This window comes from Miniopterus schreibersii (assembly GCF_964146895.1).
Source record: "Miniopterus schreibersii genome assembly, chromosome: 6".
NCBI lineage: Eukaryota > Metazoa > Chordata > Mammalia > Chiroptera > Miniopteridae > Miniopterus > Miniopterus schreibersii.
Window position 1 is genome coordinate 23,067,079 of NC_138107.1, and position 26,037 is coordinate 23,093,115.

General features: G+C 33.5%; 1 protein-coding gene across 1 annotated transcript in view; it reads right to left on the reverse strand.

Annotated features, from left to right (window-relative positions):
* BMP5 (bone morphogenetic protein 5) overlaps positions 1–26,037 on the reverse strand; it is a 109,298-nt gene that overhangs the window by 24,586 nt on the left and 58,675 nt on the right. Inside the window, exon 3 of the mRNA XM_081140781.1 lies at positions 14,065–14,213. Within this exon, the coding sequence (XP_080996907.1) occupies positions 14,065–14,213 (149 nt within the window). The remainder of the gene's footprint in view (positions 1–14,064; positions 14,214–26,037) is intronic.

Below are 26,037 nucleotides of genomic sequence, written 5' to 3' on the forward strand. Positions count from 1 at the left end.
ATGAATCTCAAACTAAGAATTTCACTCTACCTTCATGCAAGCACCTACTTTTCAATAGCTCTTCTCTTTATACAAGGTGGGGCAAAAGTGGGTTTCCAGTTGTGAGTAGGTGACACACAGTTTATTATTTATTAATTATTGTACTTTTTTCCATATGACCAACTGTAAACCTGCTTTTGCTCCACCCTGTATATAATGCCTTTCCCCTGAGGCCCTGCGAGCTTTACAGACATCATCTGTTACATGCCTCAAAAGACTGGTTAGCAGTTGGTCTCACAGCCCTCATTTATTTTAAGAAAGCAGAAACATTCTTTTCACAAAACCATGGGAAAAGTGAATTATTTTTAGTCTTTTTTCCAGTTATTATGTGAAAATAAAAAGTATACACGCACACATACTTCTTTTCTTTAAAATCATGAGATTTAAATGAAACTATAATGATGCAGATTTTCAGCAGAAATCAACCAAGAGGATCTTTAAAAACTATTTTTATGTCTTAATATATCAATGAGGAAAAAATTTCAGACTTCAAATTCATTTTAGTTTGTTTCATAGCAGTGAAATCAATTTCATACGCTACATTTTATTGATAGTGAGGGAAAGAGGTCTTCAAAATGAACTTAATGCAGCTGCTCGGGAAATTTATGAGTTTCTAAAGAAAACATCCTTTTTTACCACCTTATATGATATATTAGTCAAAAAATTTTTTTTTTCATATAGAAAAGCATGGTTCCTTAAATGTTTGACCTTTCCTTTCAATTTGACACATGAACCTGTGAAATGACCACAGGCTACTTCTAGGATCTTTGCAGTAGGCCAGTACTACCAAAATGAAAGAGGGAGACATTATTTTGACACCTAATAAAGAGAAAGAGTACAAGGTATTTTCCCAAATATGCAGTAAAAAACTGATATGATAAGTGTCTACTTTTGCCAAAAGAAAATGGAATGAAAACATTTGGACAATGTTATGCATAGTGACTGCTCCTCCAGTGTGGGTCCAATGATGACAAGAAACAGAGCCTCAGTTGACCCCTGGTAGATACACAGCATAAATAAAAAATAAACTTTTGTTACTTTAAAAAAAAAAAGGCATTTGGTGTTTAATTATTTCTTATACATATGAAAATTGGACAACAAAATAGTTTTTGAGTGAAGAGAAGGAGACCTTTTCTTCAATTTCTCATGTCTTTGATTTTGGCAAGAATGTCAACTGGCCTGCCCCATATACGGACCATACCTAAGGTGAGATCTCACGCCACCTTGATTCCATGGTGGCCCCCAGAACAAAAACATCCTTCAGAGCTGTCTATATATAACATAATAGTTGGATTTCCAGAGTGTTTACCTTTTGGTCAACCTGGGTCATGGCATCATCTGATCTCATAGTATAACTAGAACTTTCATATATCTATCAGTTGTATTACTTCAAAGAAAAATCATGTGATTATCTGCAAATGTAGATATAGCTGGTACCCAAAAGGATCAGAGAAACTGGGAATTGAGGAGGTTAGCAAATTTAATACTTCTGAAGTTAAGAGAGAACAGCAGCTGCCACATATGAAAGGTAGGTATTTTACCAGCTGATTTACATATATCATCTTATTTACTCCTTGTAGCAAAACAATGACTACATTTCAAAAATGAATAAAGTAAGACTCAAGAGGGCTCAGGTATTTAACTCCACCCTGCCAACCCTAGAGTAGTATGCTATTCCTTTAAATACACAGTGTTCCCCTTTGTTAGGGATTGTCTAGGGCTGATGCTTTCATCTTAGGTCTCTGCTTTTGCCCTTGAGAAGACTGGAAGAAAACCATCCATCTCATAGGTCTGTCAGTGACCAACAAACTGTCTGCCAAGAACAGTGTTATAGCTGCCTGTTTTGCTAAGGTCAAAATTGGGCTTTCCTTAGGAAGTGGGAAGATAAGCCCTGAACACTCCTTGCCAGCCATGAAAGGGCAGGTGGTCTCCCGTTTCTATTTCACTCAAATTGAAACTTGTCACATCACAGAGGAATTAGTGTGCGTTTTGAAGGGCCTGGGATATATAATTCCCCTACAAAAGAAATGTGCCTCTAATTTCAAATTTTGATCACCACTTGCACTATATACAATTGGGTTTGGTTATTAGATGCTTTTGTTTCTGTTTTGGTTTTCCTTCATCCCCTGTGAATTCAGTTGTGCTGAATTTTAACTCTCAGCAGCACAGGGCCGCAGGAACTCCTCACACTTTACACTGACTAAAGGTTCTCTCCTCTTCCCATTGTGCTCCCTGCTTGTGATTCGAAACCAACACTGCTATTTTTGCAATCTGTCTCTAAGAAACATGTACCAGCAATAAGTTAAACTTACAGTGGAAAGAACAACGGAAAAGACAGAGTTAACGCTAGTATATGACAAAAATAAGGAGAATTTCATATTCTCCATGGCTCTGAATTGATATAACCACGAAAATATTTACCCCTCAGTTCATTACTTAAACCAGGGTTAGAGTCTAGAATAAGGCATATAACAAACAACAAAAACTGGACTATGTTCCTGACATTGGCATTTGTTGGGCAAGACTGGTGCTCCATGGTTACTGTTCTGAATTAGGGAAAATCAGAAACAGAAAAGCAGATGTAGCCAAACACTTCCATATCCATTTTTGTTAAGGGAAATCTAAGAGATGGTAAAGTACATCTTTCACCAGATAATGAAGAAAGACTAACTCCTGTTTGTCTCTGCTTACTTTAAATCATTGATTTCAAAACTCCTTTTTATGTATGTTTTTGAGTTGTGATGCTAAAATTTGGATAAGCAAATTATGTTTACCATGTGGCTCTCATTCAAATATAAACTATACTATAAATTAAAACAAAGGAAATTGCCTTTAAAACCTAGTTTTGAAACGCTGTGTATAAAATGGACATGGTAAAATAGCAAAGCGAAGGTTTTACAATTTATTACTGAATATATTCCATAATCAACATCTGTTTATAAAGGAAAATTATTTTCTCACTACAAATTATTGCACAAGACCAAACTAGGCTATAAGAGGCCCATTTCAGAGTTCTAACTGAAGAAAAATATAATATATATATATCAAAAATAGGTATAGACATTCAAAAAGAAATCAGAATCATGGTTCTTCAAAATCAACAGAACTAAGCTATCTGTAAATTAAAAGATTCAAACCATTTTGTTAAAAATATGAGGTTTTTTAGAAAAGCTGTCCTGGTTTGTCCAGTGAAGCTTTGTTTATATGGGAAAATAAAAAGGCAAAGCTAAGCACACTGTTAAATTAAAAATGTGTTTCATTGCCAGAGACTTTTCTTTTTTTTATTTTTTGGGGAAAATTTACCCCAATATGTTGCTCCCCAAGAATTCAGGTAGTCCAAGACTTCTTTAAAGTTGAAACAATACCAACTCGCTTTATCAGCTTTGATGCTGGGAGAAGGGATTGTGTGATGAGGGAAAGGACTGATCGCATACTGACTTTGCTAAATAATAAACTAATACATTTTTGGAAACTGCATTCTTGACTAGCCTCAGGATGAGTTTGCTGGACCCTGGTTTAAATTAAAAACTTGAGCACCAGTTCACACTTGAAAAGAATGTGGGGAGAGGTGGATATGAGGATGCCATGGTGGGGAGTATAGATTAAGCGAGAGTAAAGCAGAGAAGGAGAGAAAACAAGCGAGGAAAATCTATCAAAATACATTAGTGAGAAACGCAGGGCACAAAGGAAGGAGGAAGTTAATTATCAAATGAAAAATAAAGAAATTAAATTCAGTCAAATTTAATTACACATTGAACTCAATCACTGGCAAAAGAAAAGTTACTTTTCCTTCTTTTCAATCTATGAATTTATCTAATTAGCTTTAATTTTCTAAGGAGCTAAAAGAACTATTGAAGTACTGTAGTTAAATTGAGAAAACAAAAAGTATGATAAAACTGTTGTTAGTTTTTTTGGGTCAGATCACGTTTAAATTCCAGACAGAAAATATGAAAACTCAAAGGTAATTCCAAACATATCCAACATAAAATTCAATTTTGTTCCATAACAATCATTATTAATAGCATTGTTTTATTTGGAAATTATAAAAATACTCTTTATCCAGTTTAGAATTTATACAAATCATGTAATTTGTGAGTCACAGCATGTAAGAGCAGGCTCTGAAAACAAATCATTTTTAGATTCATGGGCAAGATTCTTAAACTATCTAAGGCCAAGATTACTCGTGTACAAAATGGGATAATAGTGAAGATAAAGTAGACATTCCATTTAAAGAGCTTAGCGAAGTGGTAGCATTTAGTAAGCTCTCTTTTGTTATTAAAATTACCCTGATTGAACATCATAGCAAATACATAGTTTGAATATTTACTCCAAATGAACTAAAGATGTACCTAGGAAGTAAAACCTGGAATCAATCATGAAAAAGTAAAAAAATATGAAATATTAGCATGAAAGAATCACTGATGTTGATAAAAAGTACCACAAAATTCAGGGTATAAAAACAGCAGATTTTCAATTAGGCAGAAAATAAGTTGTGATGGAGTGAGTTTGAAAATAAAGCCTAGTTTGTGAAAATCTTATATGATTAATACGATAATAAGATCTTGGGTTGAACAAAGTAGAAATTTAACAGGGCTCCAAAATTTATGTTTGGTTACTCTAGCCATGAAAAGCATATTGATGATTTTGCTCATTTTTATGCAGTGGGAAATAGCAAAAATCTAAAGCATACAGGAAGATTTATGTTCTTTCATAAGCTTGAAGACAATACATGAGTTAGCAAACCTTTAAGTCACAGCTTACATGCGTTTGGAAAATCAACAAATGCCGATTTTAAATACCAAGGGAAATCTATGTCATATAATTTTCAGTAGAAGTCTAGTCATTTTTAACCACAAAAATACAGTAATTCTCAAGTTTCTGAATCATTCACATAAAATGACTAATGCATATTTAGCTATATTTTTATTTATTTAACATGAGATTTATTTATTTATTTATTTACTTATTTATTGAATTTGTTCAGGCGACATTGGTTAATAAAACCATACAGGTTTCACTTGTACAACTCAATAAAACATCATGTGCACATTGCATTGTGCCCTCACCGCCCAGTCAAATCTCTTTCCATCCCCATTTATGCCCCTTTTGCCCACTTCCACCTCTCCCCACCCCTGTTCTTTCTGGCAATCACCATAGTATCTATGCATTATGTATATATGTTTTGGGTTAATCCCTTCACCTTTTTTCCCCCCAGCCCCCAAAGCTCCTCCCCTCTGATATCTGTCAGTGTGATCTATACATCCATGCTTCTGTTTCTATATTGTTTGTTAAATTATTTTGTTGATTAAATTCCACATATAAGTGAGATCATATGGTATTTGCCCTTTAAAAACAAAAATTTTAGAAACTAATGCATTATCATAAATTAATTTATGTGTTAATGTTTTTGAAATTATATAGAAATGTGAAATAGAAGCCATTCTAGTATGTTCTGGAAAAATTTAGATTTTGTTCTGTTATGACACTGAAAAACTTTCTGTGGCATTTCAAGTAAAGGGAATATAACCCTACTAAATGCTGTAATAGGAGCTCTCTAGAAACCTTGGTAATGATAGATTTTCAACTATGGACTTGTATCTGATACCTCACACGATAACTTGTGAATAAGTTTCTGCCTCGATATTCCAACCCTACACAGACACACACACACACACTTATCCTGAAAAAAAGTGCATGGAATTTGTTGATTCCCTTTACCAGTTTCTCCCATCTCTGATGTTACATAATATCTTGAGTTTGAGTTTAACTGTTAAGTATTTAATATCAGGCTCCTTTACAACAGTGCATTTTTATTCATTGCACCCCTCAGGATATAATATTTATATATGTATAATCCTTAAAGTATAACTAGATGCTTCTAAATTACGATTACCTGACAAATTATCTTATGCAATATGCTAATCCCTAGACAAAAGGTCAAATAAATGCTGAATTCTTCTGGTCACATGTAGCTCATTCCTTCACAGTACAAACAATTCCACAGCCATTAATTTCCATTTCTTAAGTACTTTTTTTTCTTGTGCCTTAAATCTGCCCTTTTTGCACATTGATTTAATTTCTGGACTATGTGGAAAAAAATTCAATTTTATTTATTTATTTTACTTAGTTAAATATTTGAAGATAAATATTCCTCATCTATCCTTCTAATTTATTCTTAAATATTCATCCAAAAGTCAAGCAAGTATGCTCTAATTATCCTTAACATTAAACAGCACATAAAGAACTACTTCTTTTATACTAATATTTACCTAGAAAAATCGTAGGAGTATATGTTCCTTTTTCCTTCCAGAACATTTAGCAAGATATGTGATTCTTGCCGTTTCACTGATGTAGACTCTCTCATTTATTTATTTGAAACCAATTGTCATCACTATAAATTTAGCAGAAGGGAGCCATATGCTTTTATGAACGAAAATGAGTTAATTGCTTTATAAGATAAAGTTCTGATAAGGGAAGAGAATATTATCAAATCTCAAAAATGTTTAAAAGATCCTCTGATAAGTGGACATAATTCAACTTTCTGAACTTAGATAAATAATAATGAGAAACTATAGTCAAAACAGCAAGACAAAAAGAAAAATATCACCCTTGATCTCTGAGTTTCTTTTGCTACCTATTAGCACTATGTCAGCTGATATTCAGATTATCCAGCCACATAGATCATCTGATCCTTGACACAGATAAATAGTAATCTGACAACACAAGGGCTTATTTTGGAAAATTTCCCCTGAGGTAAAAACGACTGTCTCAGGGATCCTAACAATAACACAACAAACTTACTTAACCAAATACTTTCCTTTAAAAATAGCACATTTAGGAGATATCACAGAATATTGCAATTTTAAAGAAAATTCTTAATCAGTATGTTAATTTACAATGTATATAGTAAAGAACAATAGGCATCAAAACACCTCAAGGTTGTGGAAAAATAAATAATTCCTCATTATTGATGTAGATGTAGTTGTTGTCTATTTCCAGGAATGAACAACAACAACAAAATCCCACAAGTCAAAGTGCAGAAAACATGGAAAAACCCTGGGTAATAAAGTTTCAAAATATTCACTTTTAAGTTCATTGTCTTGATAAATATAGTTAAGATTTTTCTAAGTTTGCACAATAATGTTGGAGGACAAAAGGAGATCAAATCAATGGAGCTTTTAGAAAAACTGATATATATATAATTTCTAAAAATAGAATAGAGAAAACTCTTGTGAACCAGCAAGCAAGAAAAAAGCTGTACCTTTACCCCTTTGCAATGTCTGATAAATATAACTGATGATCAACATGGGTTATAGTCCGAAAAGAAGACAGCCACTACAATGGTTTGTTTCCTTGACATTCAAGGAGGTCTTCTCTGATGTTCTTCCAATCATTTCATAAGATATCTTCAGTTTTCTGATTCTTTTATGGAAATTTCATGCAATTTTCTATAAATGTCAGTACAACATACTATATTAGGGACTATCAGGCTCCCATTCTTTAGCAAAGACTATTAATATTTCTTTAGCCATGTCTACTTTGAGCATTAAAATACTGCTTGTAATTCTACAGTCTTTGTAAGAAGCCATGTTGATGTGTAAGGCTTGCTAATAGTTTACTAGTCAAATACTAGTAATTTACACTGAGGCATCTCTGAGTTGTAAATTTTTTTCTGATGGTTATGTAGGAAAGCCTTTAATTAATTATCCCTGTATATAATACTATCTAGTGACAAGAAGCTTGTTTTTCTTATATTTTTGATGCAATTTGTTATCCCCAGAATAACTATATTATTTTTTCTAAGGATAAAATGGTTGGGACTCAAGAAAAATACCACATTAAGTACTAATAATGTGATATTTGCTGGTGTCCATGAGTATCTAATGAGTATAAGCAAGCAACCGATCATGACACATATCTCTGCATATTCATTCCTATTGGCTTCGTATCCTATATCAGAATATATTTAAAAGTTTCCTATCAATAATCATTTTATCAACCCAAGTTATTAAACTTGAGCCTAGTAACAGAACTGCCTAGGTACTGTGCTGCCAACTCAAAGTTTAAGAGCATATGTTAATAATCTTACCTTTCTTTTGTGGACTATCATTTATGAATTTATCTAAAACTTCCTTAAGACATCTGTAAAGCCTCCACAATAAAATAATTATCCTAAGTTAAAGGAGTGCCACCAAGAGTAAATAAAAAGCCCCTGTGAACTACTCTCTAGACAAAGCATAAAGACCTGCATTCCTGTCTTATTATATTCCAACCCTATCATCTAATACAGCCTTGCACTGTCCTTGCAGGGTAATTACTACAACACTCATTTTATTGATTCTATGTCTAAAATATGAAATAATCTGTCAGGGCCAATATTTGAATCTAGCTTTCCTAATGATTTCTTCTTAGGATTTATATTTCCATAATGGAGCTGTCTATTCTATTTACTTATCCTTCTTATTTAAATTAGGTATCGAATGTTCTAAGTTATCTGTAACAATGACTATAAATTTATTTAAATTATATATAAGTATCAATTATAATGTAATTTAATTGAACAGTTATATCTCTGAAATATCTCTAAAATCTCTTTCCTTCTTTCTCTCTTTCCTTTCTTTCTTTTTCTTTTTTTGGCAATCCTCACCCAAGGATACTTTTTCCATTGATTTTTAGAGAGATTGGAAGGAAGGGAGGGAAGGAGAGAGGGGAAAAAAACACACTGACAAGAAAGAGACACATGGATTGGTTGCCTCCTGAACACACTCCAACCTGGGCAGGGATCGAACCTGCAACTCAGGTATATGCCCTTGACAGGGAATCGAACCCTTGACCCTTAGGGGTGAGGGCCCACGCTCTAACCACTGGGTAACACCAGCCAGGGCTGAAATCTTCTTTTCTTGATCCTGCTACAAAATCTAATAAAACTTTGAAATCTCTGACTTTAAACCTGAATTTTTACCTCGATACCCTTGGAAATCATGCCACAGCTTTGAAGAAAAATGGATTTTAGAGACTTATTAAAAAAAGAACCTTGTAATGTTTCTTGGACATTAAACAATACCTTTACAAAACAACATTTTGATGACTTGAATACAAATGAATCAGAAACATACGGATTGAATTTTCCTTGACGTATAAGTGGGTTTGAATAGAGAGGAAAAAAGTCATTGGCAAAATTCAATTCGAGTATTGCCAAACCTAAAATGTCTGAAAACATAGGGGTTTTTTTAAAAGACATTCTAATGATCTCAAAAATACTATCTTTGTTTTTCCATCTCTAATTTATTCTATAAACCCAAGTTCAAAAAAAGAATTAATTTACTTGGAAGGTTTAAATTATATAAGCATCAAACAATGGAAAATTATAGTATTTAGGTTGAAAACTCCATCTTAAAAGCTAGATTAAACTTCTGTGTAATAAACCCTGTGTGCATATATGTGTAAAGGGTAATAATTACCATAGATTTAATAACCATTTTAATAAAGTCCTAATAAGTCATATAATTAATATATATTTTATAACTTAGGGAATTGAAAATCTAATAATAAATTATAAGACTGACCTAAGCCTAATTTGTTATTAAAAGAGAGTACATATTCTCTCATGGTTGTTTGTTAATCACTATGAGAGCGCTTGAGAACTTGGAAACTGATTTTGCACAATTGGATACAACCACTTGTCTGGAATCTCTATATTTGTCCATTAAAAAGCAGCAAATATTTTTGTTAGTTTGTTTACTTGCTCACGTTTGCTTTAATTTGCTGAAACAGACCTATGAAACTCAGAGAATCATCTATTCTGCATGAAAAGAAAAAAAAAAAATCAATATAATATTCTTAAACTCTCCTGCCAAATCCATGGCAGTTCATTTGTCAGATTTCTAAAAAGAATATTTCACAGACTGACGTATTTTCCACAGGTCCTCTGAGAAATCATAATGCTACTTTTGATTTCAACAGTCTTTTGATTTCCAAAATATATTTAGGCCTCTGTGATTTTTTTCTTTGCAGGAGCAGGATAAACAAAATTTAATAATATTCATAGCTGACTTTCTCCTCACCTTATGATTGAAACTATTTTAACTACTGCACTGTGGTTTGCGGTACAAAATTCTTCTCCTGTGTTACACCAAACTGGTTTGGTTAATAATCACCCAAAATTTACAGTTTGGAATGTCTTTTTAAGAGTAACATGTTCAGTGTCAGGTGGTCTAAAAGAGCCTTTTAAATCACAAACTCATTCAATGACCATTCAAGGCATGTTTTTAATGCCTACAACTTGCATTGTACCAAGCACCGAGGGTGTGATTGTGAACAAGAAATACACATCCCATGACCTCATGAAACTGATATTCATTCCAACATGTAATCACGACGGTGTTGCTGTGATTGATTAAAGCAGCAAGTCTAGCTCTTTTATGAAGTGTGAGCAAGCTACAAGAATATATTATACATAAGTTAAATTTCATGTTCCTTCCATGATTTGTCTCCAAATCACTTCCCTAATAGCATCTTGCAATCATATTTACACATGAAAGTTGTTCTAACCATCGTGACTATTGACTTTTTCCAGAATATACCATGCCATTTTACCATTCTATGTATTTACTCCCATCGTTTTCTCATTCAGAAATGAATTCTCTCCTCCTGGTCTCACCACCATTTCATTTACCCCCATAACTCCCTCACCTCCCTCCCCATCTCCATTTCTTGAAATCTTACCCAGCTGACCTAGTTTAAAAGCCACCTGAACCATGGTCCTTCTGTCCCTGTCCCATTTGGACTCAACCATCTCTTTCCTGTTTTCTTTTAGCGTGTTGATTACATCACTATTTTTAGCATTTATGGTGCCGTATTCTTTCTAAGATTAGCTACATATGTCTGCTCCCAAGTTATATTGTCCTTTAACATTTTGTCTGTCATGTTACAGGCACTCAATAATTTTATGTTGAATAAATAAATAAATAAATGAATAATAGTAAACAAATGACTTTGAAAGCAGACTGTTCTGAGTATCATTCTTTCATAACTTCCAGTTACTTTTGCTAAGAAGTAAACATATTCAGAATCTATCATTGCAAATAAAAGATGGTTTGTCTGCTCCATTTGAAGCAATATCACAATATTATGTTGAGAACATCAGCAGTAGCAATGAATGGAACAGTAATAAGTGGAAGCATCTGGTTATCCATATTTATAGAGAAATATCACATGTATATTCTCCATGGGGTTGAAGTTAATAAAATTAAGGTAGTGGGAGGGTCACTTGCTTTCCTAAGGCCATATATGCTCTGCCTCTGGTTAAAATCTGTTTTAAGTATTGTTTAAATACAAAAAGCCTAGCACATTTAACCATTTTAATATTTTCATATTAAAGAGACAAAGAAAAGCAACAAAATGCTGTATGAATCAAACCTAACTCTTAAACAGAGAATTTGGAAACCTTTGAAAAAAGTGAAATGTTTATTTATTTTAGGGTCTTAAAAATGCCATAAAAAATACAAAAGTAATTTAAAGTAAATTTTCCCTTAAATATATAAGAGAAATAAATTAAGGGAAGAGAGAAATTCAAAATGTAAAGTAGTTCTGATAGAGAAAAAGATAAATTGAAATCAGATAGAAGCTAAATTACATAAATAGTAAAGGAAAGTAAATCAGTATAAGAGGAGTGAAAAAACAAAAGAGAAATTTCAGAATTTTCAAGTGGGTGGGGGGAGGGAATTAAAAGGAAACAGGCTGATCATATTTCACAGATCTCTTGAGTTGTTTAGTTAGACATTTCAAGCTTATCCCCAAGGAAAAGACTGGGAGAAGCACATACCACTAATTTAATTTTTTTTGTTTGGGCAGCATACCAGGGAAGAAACAACTGGCTCACCCCCACACTGCTGATTTCCCAGTCACATTTCTGACCATAAATGTACAGTAGTTTAACACTGTAAGAATTTTTGGAAGATTATTTAAATGTGTGTTTTTCTCAGTCCACATTTATAATGCTTGAATACTGAAAATCCTTAACACTAATCTCAAAACCATAATTGAAAAATAACCTATAATTCAAAATATTTAAGTTGTTTATTAAAAAATTCAGCATTGTAATTAAAATCTATGGAAAGTCTGGGTGAGGGGCGTCTGAAGCTTGTCTATAACACTTTCAGCAAAAACATTCTGTTTCTCAGTCAAGATCTGAGGCACATGAAACCTTCACTAGACTAACTGCAGAATATACTTAATTTACGGCGGTCAACCCCATTCCATATACAAAACCTTGGAATGACAACATTGGTTATGGTGTTATTCTTAGGCTGTGAATTTGCTTATAGGTAAAACAATGCCATGTAAAGTCAAGTCCAATTGCTCACAGTGATAAACCCCCTTGAAAGAGACCCAAGACAGACACACCTTATGCTTAACTGTAGTTCACTAAACCAGGCAAGGAGAAATGAGTGAGACAACTACAACTAGTGTATCTATTGTGTGATCCTGTGAAGAACTAAATGCAGTAAAACTTAATAAGGCGTGTTCTCTAGTTATAAACCTTTTGAAAACTACCCTCCCTAGGGCAGGAACACAATGTAAGCCCACTTGGTATACTTCTGAATATTTAAAAATTACTAATCAAGCTAACACACCATTAAATAAATTATGTTTTACCCGCCTGCTATGACAAGTATCATTTTAAATAACCTGGGAGTTCAGATTTGGATTGAAAATTTTGGACTGTTTGACTGATCAAAGACCAACAACGCTCTGAATAAATCGGCATTGGCTCCCCTCACCTCTGGATCGAATGTGCCAAGGCCCCTCTCACCACAGTCTGCAAATTCTTTTCAGTTTGTCTGAAATGGCTACCCTTCCACAACTTCTTACCCTAATCACATCTTCCTAATCTCTAAAATTGCAGCTTGAATTCTCTCCCTGTTGAATACTCATAAGTCCATCAGGCTCCTCTTGGTGTGTAGTGACACACATTCGACAGTATTATGGTGTGGTTACTACCTAGTGTCCCATCAAGCCATCTCCGCGTTAGCTCACCGCTTCAAATCTACCATCTAGCCAAGCACAGGCACATAGCTGCTGCTCCACGGATACTCGTGAGCATAAGAATAACTTCTGGGGTTTCTTAAAAATAAAGATTTCTGCCCAGTGGGGCATGGTCAGTGGTTGAGCATTGACCTAGCATCCAGGAGATCGGGGTTCGATTCCCGGTCAGGGCACATGCCTGGGCTGCGGGCTCGATCCCCAGTCAGGGGCGTGCGGGAGGCAGCCGATCAGTGACTCTGTTTCCATCTCTCTCCCCATCTCCCTTCCTCTCTCTGAAATCAATAAAGATATATTAAAAGAAAAAGGTTTTTTTTAAAAAATGAAGATTTCCTACAGACTACTCCCATAAGTGATTCTGGAGCTGTTGTGTGTGACCAAATATGTTAAGACCTAATTATTTTCTGAGTGTTTTGTGTGTGACTCCTTTGTTCCATCCCCAACTTCCCTTCCTCCTTGCATTATTACAGTAGCTCTTTTGTGTGTTTCCCTAGCATCTTTTAAATATACATTTCTTTGTCCTTTTTAGTCAGATTTTGGGATATAATTTATATATGGTGATACTCACTCTTAATGTCCTGTTCATGTCTACAAATTATATAGTTTTGTAACCACCACCACAATCAAGAGCAAGATCTATAGTACTTTGTATATACTTTAATTTTGGTGTTGTTAGATTAGATTATTTCTGTTTGTTTGCATACGGGTTTTCATACAGGATTAAAAACTCCTTGAGAGCAAGGACAGTACCTACTTCTTTATCTCTCCACCCCTACTACAGAGCTTGAAAATAAATGTATGTTGAGTAAATGTGTTCATAAACCAGTTAACTAATTCATATAGTAGTGAGCTATCCTATGGAATATGCTACCTTGCACGTTGGAAGTATAAAGCACATATTAGTTAAACTGAACAAAAAGCTGTAACTCTCAATGTGTCAAAACCAGCACCACAAAAAAATACATGAAATTCAGTGCTTACCATCTCCTGTTTCTGCACAGAGCTGTAAGCCCAAATTGTTCTGTGGATTAATCACCCAATGATTGCTGGTCACAGTGATATCAAAGACAAGCCAACCCACATCTAAAGCCTGGGCCTTTCTTGTGTCTAACAAAAACAGATCTGCATCCCTGAGGAGAAAAAGAACAACAATAAAAAAAAAGTTAAAGGTTTGAACAAAGACCATCATTTCCTATACTTAAGTGAAAACATTACCAAAGCACTTTTGAAAATAACAGGAGTTAATTAAAGAACAAGGGAAACAAGAGACTCAAGTGATGGGTAATAAGATACAGAACCTTTTTTATTGCTCGACTCCTAACCCAAACCTGGTGCAGATTAGTAATATCTGAAAGTAATTTTCATTTTCCTGCTCTTCATTGGCCTTTACAAACTAACTCAGGGAGCTTGATTTGGTCCCTGATAATCAGTGTTCCCCGAAACCACTATCTGTAAGTAGCTCTCACTGGCAAGTTCACAGGCAAGGATTAAACTGAGTAGAGACAGAAGTGAAAGTAGCTCCTCCGGTTTGGATGAATGTGGGTTCCCAAAGGAACAGAGCACAGAGATAGCTCTCCATTTGTTTCTATTTTCATTAAATGTTTTTCCATTTTGTTCTACATATTTTTATTTCATTTTCCATTTTTATATAAATTATATTATGGATACCCAAGGTCTAAGAGAGGGTCAGAGAGTGCACTAGTTGATTCAGGGGTAAATTCCATTGATTGAGGGGGGTAAAAAATCTACCCTGACTTTCTTTAACGTCTTCTGCAAGCCTAAGTCCTCAGGGACAGTAATAGCTATGAGTATGAACTTGAATGTTTTAGAAAAAACTCCACAATGTTACTGTTATTAGCATTTATCAATCTTAACTTTAGCTTTAAGTTTACAAATGTATGAATACTTGTTGAATTATGATTATTTTATTTATTATTTTCTTACTATAGGCAGTCTCTGAGCTAAATGACACATATTTCTGACATTTAATCTTTACAGCAGCTCTTTTATATTGATGAAAATGAAGCTCAGATAGACTACTGGTAAAATATTGGAACTTCTTCAAAGCAATATAGAAATACACTATTATGCATTTTATGACCTTTTTTACTGTGCTGATTCTGTTAAAGAGCTTATTATTTATATGAGGAAAATAAGAACTATGTCATAATAAGCTACGTTAAATATTGGTTTACTACACTGGCCATCTATCTGCATCATAGAAGTCATTTCAAAAGTGGCTTACGAAATGGAAAAAGCAAATTTTGAATAAAATTAAATCATGCACATTTTATCTTTAGATAAAATGCTCTATAGTTAAAAATTAAACTATTTTTAATAGAAGTGAAGAATCTCAGTCAATATTTTCAAAGCTACACCTTCATTTCTTTATTTCAACTTGATTTACACCCTTCCTCCATTAACCTAGAGAAGATAAAATAAATGTATTATGATCGATTAAATTGTCCGCTAACCTACTCTGAACTATGAAACTTTCAATTTCCTTCACAATTTTAATCATAGCGCTTCCCAAAGGAGGGTTGCACTTTTTATATCCAAAATGTGACTCAGTTTGAGATACCACAGACATAGGACAAGCATACACCACAAGGCAATGAAAAGTTGCAAACAGTTCTCACTTGAATTTTAAGAATCCATGAAAATTCACAGTATGATAGAATGTCATATTCCCCCTCTTCGTCCTAACTTAGAAAACCCACCAAATAAACAAGCTCCAAGAAAAGTTTATCCTTATAATTTTGAGATATTTAGTAAATATCTTTGAGACTATAATCTTAGAATATTAATTTAATCAAACTATTAGCTTCTTAAACAAAAGAATCATCCTGTATCTTGGGAAATACCTAAGTGCTACCCTATTTCAAACCTGTTTCATTTGAAACATGGGGAAAATATTCTAATAAATCCCACAAAGCTTATAATAACATCTGTTGGCAAGATATAAGTAAACCCTTGAAAAACAAAACAGAACAAAGAGGTAAATTTTGATAACAGTTTCAACTAGTTAACGCATTTCATTAGGTGGTATTTTCTATTATTTTTAAATTGTTCTATTTTTCTAGAAAAAAATGATCCCCAAACTAATCCATGTTCAAGTCTCAAAACTGTCAAGTATGTCTATGGGGAAAATGATTCCAGTTTTAATAGATATATTTAGAAAAGACACTAACCGAAGGATTAAAGGTAGCCCTAAATATATGAATTTCAGTGATGCAAATCCCAATTCATTGGAAGGTAAATATAGGCAAAGAGTATGCTTTGAAAAATTCATATATTTCTAATTCACCTCTGAAAAGTTATGAAGGTTCAATTGCTTTCATAAGCTTCATGGTTTCCTATTCTTGACCAAAGTTACACTATTTTTTACTTTAAAAATTTTTTATTTTTGATAACATGTATTCTTTAATTCTCCTCTCTTATATAAGAAGCCCTTCTGAATTACCTAAAGACAAGAGAACATGCTTTGGGAGAACCAAATCTATTTTTAAGAAGCACAATGGTAATAATTGTATAATTTTCACTCATATAGCAACTTTCATACAGCATCTTAAAAAGAAATCTTCACCCATTCCATAGATGTTTTTCCTTTTGAAGTATAAAATTACTCCACTAAGGAATATCACTCATCTCACTGGAAACAGTAGAATATACTAAATATTTCCTATGAACAATATAAAGTAAACTTGTTAAAGTTGCCCTGTCTTACCATTTTTACCTGACTTTTTTAAAGACAGGGGAGGGGGGTTAAGGGATGGGTAAAAAGGGAAGGGATTAAGAAGTACAAGTTGATTGTTACATAATAGTCATGGGGATGTAAAGTACAGCATAGGGAATATAGTCAATAATATTTTAATAATTATGTATGGTGCCAGGTGGGTGCAAGATTTATCAGGATGATCACTTGGAAAGTTATATGTCTAATCACTGGCGTGTACACCTGAAACTAACATAATAATGTACAACTGTAATTGAAAATAAAAAAAATAATAAAAGACAATAATAATAATAAAATAAAAAATAAAATTAGGGTAAAATAAGAAAAAGAAAAACTATTAATTCATTTAAAAGGAATGCAGTAGAGAGAAAATATATATGTAGAAAAATATATTCACTTACAGCAAAAATAAACCCATAATATAATTTCTTTATATTTTGTGCAATGATAATAATAAAATTAAAGCCTGCATTCTAGTCAACAAAAAAAGCCCATTTACATGGATGTGTTAAGCAAATATTTCATTACTTTCCCAAGGCTGCCTTAACAAAGTGTCACAGATTGGTTGGTTTAAGCAACAGAAATTTATTGTCTCAGCTCTGGAGGCTAGAAGTCCAAAATCAAGGTGTTGGCATGGTTGGTTGCTTTGAGGACTCTGAGGGAATGATCAGTTCCAGGCCTCTCTCTTTGGCTTATATTCGGCTGTCTTCTCCCTGTGTCTTCATATCATCTTCCCTCTATGTGTGTGTCTGTGTCCAAGTTTTCCCTTTTTCTAAGGGAAAATAGTTTGTGCTCCAAACCTTAACACCATCACCACTTGCAAAAGCAGGAGCCTTACATAAACTGTTTAACGCGATCCCACAATTGTAGAAAAGCCAAATCACTGTAATAAAGACTCTTCATCCATAATCGCTCTATCTTTCTCATCAAACACTGACCCACAAGCTCCCTGGAATGCGTTGTATTGCGTCCTCCAAAAAGATATGTGGAAGTCCTAATTTCTGTGAATGAGATCTTGTTTGGAAATAGGGTCTTTACAGTTGTAATCAAGTTAAGACAAGGTCATTAGGGCTGCTGTCCTTAGGAGGAGAAGAGGCAGAGAGAGAGAAGCTCACAGTGGGAGACAGCCATATGGACATAAGGCAGAGGTGGTAATTATGTTGACACAGCCAAGGAACTTCTGTGCTTCCTTGAAGATGAAAGAAGCAAAAACGGATTCTCGCTTACAGGTTGTGGAGGGAGTAAGTCCCTACAAGTGCCTTCATTTGGGACTTTGAGCCTCCAGACTGTCTCAGACATAAAGAAGCAAAAAACTGTGGAATCTGAGGTGGTAGGAGAAAACAGAAGCAGGCAGAGGGCCTTTGAGTTAATGCAAGAAACATGAGGACATTTACAGGACACACTTAAATTCATATTTATAAAATAAAACATTTTGCATTGTTTCAACACAAGAAGAAATGTGCATAGACAATACTAAATGGTCCAAAATAAGTATATGCTTTGTTACCTCTCATTACACTATCCTTGTAGTTCACATGTAAAAATTCTTTATAAATTAAATCACTTCTTGGCAAGGGAATTGGATAAACTAACATGCATTGGATTGCCCTTGGACAGAACCCCATTCATCTTTTGCTGAAATCCGTTTTATCAAGGGTACATATATTTTGTGGCACATATATTATCTTGCTTGTTTCTAAATATGATTAGCAAAAAATTTTCATTGGTATCTTATTGCTTGAGCAGAAGGTATAAGACTCATGGATCCTTGAAGAGCCTCATTATAAGTTTACCTTCATAAAGCAAAGAATCATAGTTATAGTTGGAGGTGGTATTTATTTAATTTTAACAATGAATTGCTTGATATTAGAAAAAATAATTAAGACACTTTCCTGAGCTTTTGTTTCTTCTTTAAATGAATATTAAAATAATATCTACCTCATAAGTCTATGGTAGGGATAAGAGGATACAAAATAAAAATGCTATGCAAATTACTATAATTGCAACTTTCTTACCAAAACACATTTATGGCATCTAAAAGTGCATATAATAAGTTGTATGCAGTATGCTTGATGCAAAATTAGGGTCAGAAATGATTTATGCAATTATTACAGTTAAAAGTCTTTAATAATCTATACTTATAAATTTGGGATATAGGAATTCATTCATTTTCTTTAACTTTAGTAACATTTATTGATACATATGATCCATAAAACTTCCTCTCTAAATTCAATAGAAGAAAAAATTAAATTGAAAACTTATCAGAAAGAAGTAAGATTGTTTACATAATAATAAAAGATAAAGAGAAATATTCTTCAGATTGTTATAGTTTTCTATTATATGTATGCATGTTTGTATGCACAAACACATTATATATATGTATATATATATATACACAGTGTCCCCAAAAAATGTATACCCATTTTAACAGTTGATAGATCAATTTTGAAAAAGAAATGTATTTTAATTAACAATGCCTTTATACTTATTCAAAGTGTGTGTATGCATTTTTTGGGACACCCTATATATGAAGAGAGAGAGAGAAAGAAGGTAAAACCATTATGTAAACATTGCCAAGAAAAACCTTGGGAAATTGTGTGGAAGATACATGGATAAATTTTAGAGGAAAAATTGTACTCTTCCATTTTCATTAGAAATGAGTCTTACAGTCTATAGTGACATCTCCACTATTCCCAAAATTTCTACTATTATAACTATTTCACCTCCTTCCATCTCCTTTTGTCTTCTAAGAGCTTATTAAGTCTAGTAAAAATGTAATGATGGCCACCCAAGGAGAAAGCATACATCTTTCTCTGGGTCTTTGACATAAATACCACCACACCACTTAAGGAACTCGATTATAGCTCTATCACGGAACACAGTAACCAGGGAATACAAATTAATAAATGATATTCTCCGGAGTTTATAACGTCAAAAGCTTCTCTCATGAGCAGCTTTAGCTTAACAGTGTTAGAATCAGCAATTGTGACAACCAAAAATGCCTCCAGAGACTGTAAAATGTCTTCTGGGGGCCAAGACACCCCAGTTGAGAGCCACTGAATAGAGCACGCTCCCAGCACACTGAAGAAATGCCAGCCGTGCTTGCGAGCCGCGCCGTGTACTTAGAGCCAATGTCATCGACCATCGGAGTGTCCTGCTCTGCTGCACTGCTCTGCAGAGCCCATGAAATTTTGCTGAGTAGAAATTGTCAGTGTACATTCTGAAGTATGTCCACAGAAGAATCACAAATCTTAGAGAAGCAGGGAGGGGGGAGATGATGTAAATATGAAGCTGACTGTGAACTGGAATGATGACAGCTTAGCTAAATATATCCAAGCAGCAGAGGTGGCTAATGACATCGAGCAAGCTAGCTTAAAATGTTTTTACAATGGAGTACAGAAATTTATATTCATAGCAGAACATTAGGAAAAGGTTGAATTATACATAGCAGATTTTCTTTGGGGAATATATAAGTACATATATTTGTGAAAAAATTAATTCAAGTAAAGCACTTAGCACAGTGCCAGACACATGGTGAGTGCCCGTTAAATGGATAAGTGCTGGCTGCTAGACTTTGTAGTAGTATTACTGGCATTGATCATTTTATTTGCATTATTTAATTATTTTATGCATTTAAACATTTTAACACTTTGGAATATTTCTTCTAGGGTACAACGCTCTCTCTCTCAGCAGTTCTTACTCATCTAGAAAGACCCAACTCAAGGGTGAACCCCTCTCAGTGGCTTCCCCTAAGGTCCCTTACCCTCCCACATGAAGAACTAATTTTCCCTTCATTTGTGTTTCCACAACACTTAGTGCATGCTTACATCATAGTGCTTAGCACATTGTATTATAGTTATTAACGTGTGTGTGCAGCAGGCCTACCACAGCCCCAGCCCTCAGGCTATGAGCTTTGGAGATCTTATTTACTAGGCCTTATGCCCCTGTGCTTTGCCACATGGTAGGCACTCAGCAAAGCATGCCGAACTCAGCTGAATTATCTGGAAAATTCAATCATGTGGAAACCTCATTTCCCAATAATGCCAGATATATGAGGTGTGACTGAAGAGCAATGCCTTCCATATAGAATTTCAGGCTGTCAGCCTTTATGAAAAGATTAAATAAGTGAAATGATGCAAAGTGTGTTAACTTTTGACCAAGAAAAATAAAGATTTGGATAAATATCAGAACACTCCTTTAAATTGCACACATTTAAATATGAGTAAGGATAAATGGGGGAGGTGGGAGATGGTAAAATAAAATAATAATTTTAAGAGTTTTAAGCCTCCCTAAGATAAATAAGTATGAAAAAAGATGACATCATAGGTTTTCTCTTATTTGGTTACATAACACTGTCAAAGAATTCATAGATTAGATGGTTAATAGATCCATGTCTTGAATATAAATTATACCTAAAAAAAATCAGTTTAAAATATTGCAAGGATTCAAAATATATGCATATACATACACACACATATGCATTGTTAAGCGTAATGCATTAAAGAGTATAGTCTGTGCTGACTTTTCAATTGTTTCTGAGTTTAATTCAAAACACTAAGTAGATAAGACCCACAAGTTTGAAGAAAATGTTTTAAGAGGTGACCCTAGCTTTGAAGATGGCCAAAGGTATTAGTTTCTTCTCCTTACCTCCATTTTACTTCTTGATTTAAGAAATATATGAAACCACAGATAATCAATACTAAACAAATAATAGGAACAATCAGATTTTAAAATTACTTTTTCAAATTAAAATTTTTTCAGTTCTAACTGTGATCACATGATATAAAAATGAATTATTTTTCATCTATTTCTCCTCACTTTCAGAAAATTGAAGTCGAGCTTCCCAGTAGGCAGAAAATTTTTCCATAGAATAAAGGAAAAAAGAAACAGTAATTATTTATATTCATTTTCTGCGAGGGAAGAAAGCCTTCCATAGCTTAAGAAAAATCAAGAGCAATTTATTATTAAATTCTGACTTTTGTTTTGTTTTGATTTTTGCACCTCTCTACCTGGGGAAGTGGGAATACTAATTTACAAAGGGATATGCGATAAAAAGTTGTTTCATTATCATTTCTCTCAACTATATTTAATTATGCAAGTTTCTCATGATAAAAACAATTTTCATTATAAAAATTTTAAAAGTACAGAAAAGGGGAAAGAATTGAAATTTAAAATTTCCCACAAGCCTGTAATGAGCACTTGATTCTTCCACATGAATTGATTTAAAATTAATATAATAATGTGTATAATTAGGTTTCCTGCTTTGGGTCAATTAACATTACAGGCTGAGCATTTTCCAAGGTTACTAAATATTTTTAAAACACAATTTCTACTTGCTGTATAAAGTATAGCATTTCAATTTTCCAGGAATTGGAGTGTAACTTTTCCTCTTCTGTTTAAACTGGCGTTCTCAATTTATGCAATTGTAAACAGCAATATTGGGATAACTATTTATACATGAACTTTTGTCTCACCTGCCCAAATCTCTGATATTTCTGTAAAATAAATTACAGATAAGCAGTCTCCAATCCTCATACCTTGTCAACTGTATTTTATAGAAAAATTTGACTATTTATCTAAAAACGTGTCTTCAGGGACAAGTTCACAGATAGCTCCGATAGTAATGCTGTTAAGTTGGGTGGCGTTAATTTCATTATTAGATGCAAAAACACAGCAATTCCTTCTAAATGAATCAAACATCATATAATTTTTCATTAAGTAAACGCACTGGGCATCATTTTTGCTTACTTCATCTTTACATAAAGCAGGTGTCAGCAAATGTTCGCTATTGTTACTATAATCACCTCCTACTATGGTTAGGCTATGCACACAAAACTTTAAACCCTAGTGAATAAATGCCCTATTAAACTATATAGCTATATATTGACCAATGTATTTAGTATGAACTATGATCTCTGCACTGTGATAAGCATTAGTCCTGCCCAAAGATTGGAAATATCATTTACTGTTCTAAAATGCTTATTTTTCCTTCTATTCTTTTCAGATTTATAAACAGAAACTCCAAGGTGCACAGCAATTTTCCCATGTGTAAATTCCAAAGTCTGCACTCTTATTGCTGTACATTACCTTTTTTTTTTTTTTTTTTTTTTATGGTGACATTAAAATCCTATGTAGAAACCTGAAATATCCTGAGAGGCATTTGTGCTGTTTCTATATTTTCTGTCCCTTAAATAACTTCCTTTGGAAAAGAAAACAAAGTGCAAAAAGTGAATCCTAGATCTAGAGGCATGATACGCAGATTGCATTTTCTTAACACTGCAGATTAATGAATACCTGGCAATGAATGAATGATTATTTCAAAGACAAAGAAAGCATTTTGCTAGACATTCTCTCACCTGATCAATGGTATGTAAAATTGAAATGTGGGGTATGTATGTTTGAGTTTGTATGTTTCAGAGATTGAAAAAGATAATTGGAGACAAAAGCCATGCACATTAGCAAAAGCAAACACCACAAAAGACAATAGGCATAGCGTAACCTTACAAGGATGAAAATAATAATTCAGCCACAATATTTAATAGCAAATGTTTAAAAATGTGAACTTGGTGGACTTGAATTAATACTGAATTGAATTTTTCAAAATAATATTCTGTACACTGGATAGAATCTATTCAATCTATGCCACCCTAGAGTTTGGAATGGCAAAGCAAGAGAACACCAGTTGAAGATATACATGTACTTAAGATTTTAGAAATCATTTTTCAAAAATTTAGGGAAAATAGCCCAACTGGCGTGGTTCAGCAGTTGAGCATCGACCTGTATGATCCAGGAGATTCCCGTTCAATTCCCCCTCAGGGCACATGCCCAAGTTGTGGGCTGGATCCCAGCAGGGGGCGTGCAGGAGGCAGCTGATCAATGGCTCTCTCATCATTGATGTTTCTCTCTCTCTCTCCCTCCCTCTCCCTTTCTCTCTCTCTAAAAAATTAGGGAAAATATCAGTAAAATCTTAGATCTTAGAGTAGATTTAAACACGCTTAAATACATGAAGAATACATTTCTACGACACATGATCTGTATATTGCATTGTGTGTGTCCTTGAGACCCACATGATCTTATTAACTAATATTACCCCAATAAATTTAACTTAAAAAAAGTTTTTTTAAATATATGAAGACTTAGCTAAATTATACCCAACAGTACTAAAAGAGCATGCAGATGTAGTTGTAGAAAAAATGAGAGTAATATTTTTAAAATTGGTATTATTGGAAATATCAAAGTTTCAAGATATATAGTAGTCCCATTTTTAAGAGAAATTTAATTTCCCAATATTATGAAGTCTGATAAGCTAAGGATCAATACTCACCAATATTCTGAAATGTATTATTAATGAAAATCTGCGTGGATTCATTCACAATAAATCTACAAATAACTGTGAATAGACTCTTCTATTAGTCCTTTCTCTCATCATTGTTGTCTTAAGTTATACAATTCACAAACTTAGAAAAGCTCAAAGGGATAGCTAGTTCAATGGATGACATTAAAAAATATTCTGCGAAGACAGAACAATGGACTTCAATAAAAGTTAGGACCTTTATTCATGATAAATGTAAAAGTTTGTATATAGATTTAAAAAATCAGCAAATATATTCCAGAGGTTAGAGACCTGACATACCAATAGTTTTGTAAAAAAACAAACAAAACCCACTTTGAATGTTAAGTAAGCATGTACAAATTCAACATGCATAAAAATATAACGTGAATGACCAAAAATGAAGCAAATTCAAGAATTTTAGAATATGTTAGTAGAAGTAGTACTGCAGTCATGGGTAATAATGATTTCAAAACTTTAAATCATACCAAACAAATTTGTAGTGTGGGGATAAAACAATAAATAAATAAAATTACTTAAGACACTATCCCTTTTTTAGGAGCTCACAGTCCAAGGGGGAAAACAGACACAGAAATATATTTGGAGTATTATTTTCAATTTTTGTCACTGTATTTTGAAAGATGACATCATTATTCATTATTAAAAACAATCTATTGTAATATGTCAGGCCCTGTCTCTGAGAAAAACAAATTAGTGTCCCCATTTTATAAATGGAACCACTGGATTGAGATTTTAAAAAAAACAGCAACAAAAACCTCACCCACAGACAAATAACTAGTAAGTGTTACAACTGATAAAGGACCATAGAACTTTCTGCCTTGGAATTACTGCTCTTAAAAATAATAGTGTATATAGATCAGTATTTATTAAAGTGTGCCCTGCTGAACCAGTGTTTCATAGGATATTATTACGCACCCAAAGAAAAAGATTCTGTAGTCAAATAAATTTGAGCAAGACTAGGTTTCTTTATTATAAAGCCTTTCCAAGACTTTAATATTCTGATATGCATTGTGAGTCTTCTAGAGGATGGTCTAACAGGTAGACTTTTCAAATGCACTTGACCTTAGACTGTTTATTGTGAGGGCTAACGTTCCACGGAGCAGCCATTGGGAAACTCTGGCACTCCAGAAGACCAAGAAAAATCTAAACGTCAGGAACTAGAAATATTCAACAAGGAGACAAAGGGGCCTTAGAGGAGACATGATAGCTGTCTTTAAATATCTGTCTTATCCAAAAAAAGACACAGTATTTCACCAAAGGGAAGGGCTAGATCTAATGAATAGAAGCTACCGGAGATGGATCTCATCTCAACATAACATTTCAATAAAAGTTAAAAGAAAATGTAAAAGCTGCCCAACAAAGGTGGCAAATCACCTGTCAAGGTGTTACCCAAGCAATTTTATCATTGAGTGAATGGTCTGAGAACTCTGCTAAGCTCCCTGCTTTACTCTTTTATTTAATGGTTAATTTGCCACAACTATCAACTGAGATTTCCATACATTTAGTATTTCAGATTCTCTGTTCACTTTTATACCATTTTGAATTAAACATTCTAGAAATAGAAGACACAGGTAAACTGTCAGACCTATTGTAAATACAATGTCTTACATCAAAACACACAACGTTCTATTTAGATTTTCCAGTTCTTTGTGATTCAGTCTAGGAAGATTATATATTTCTAAGAACTTGTCCATTTCTCCTAGGTTATTGAATTTGGTGGCATATAGTCTTTCACAGTATTCTTGTATGATTTTTTGTATTTCTGTGGTGTCCATCATAATTTCTCCACTTTTATTTCTGATTTTGTTTGAATCTTTTCTCTTTCTTTCCTTAGTGAGTCTAGCCAGAAGTTTGTCAATTTTATTAA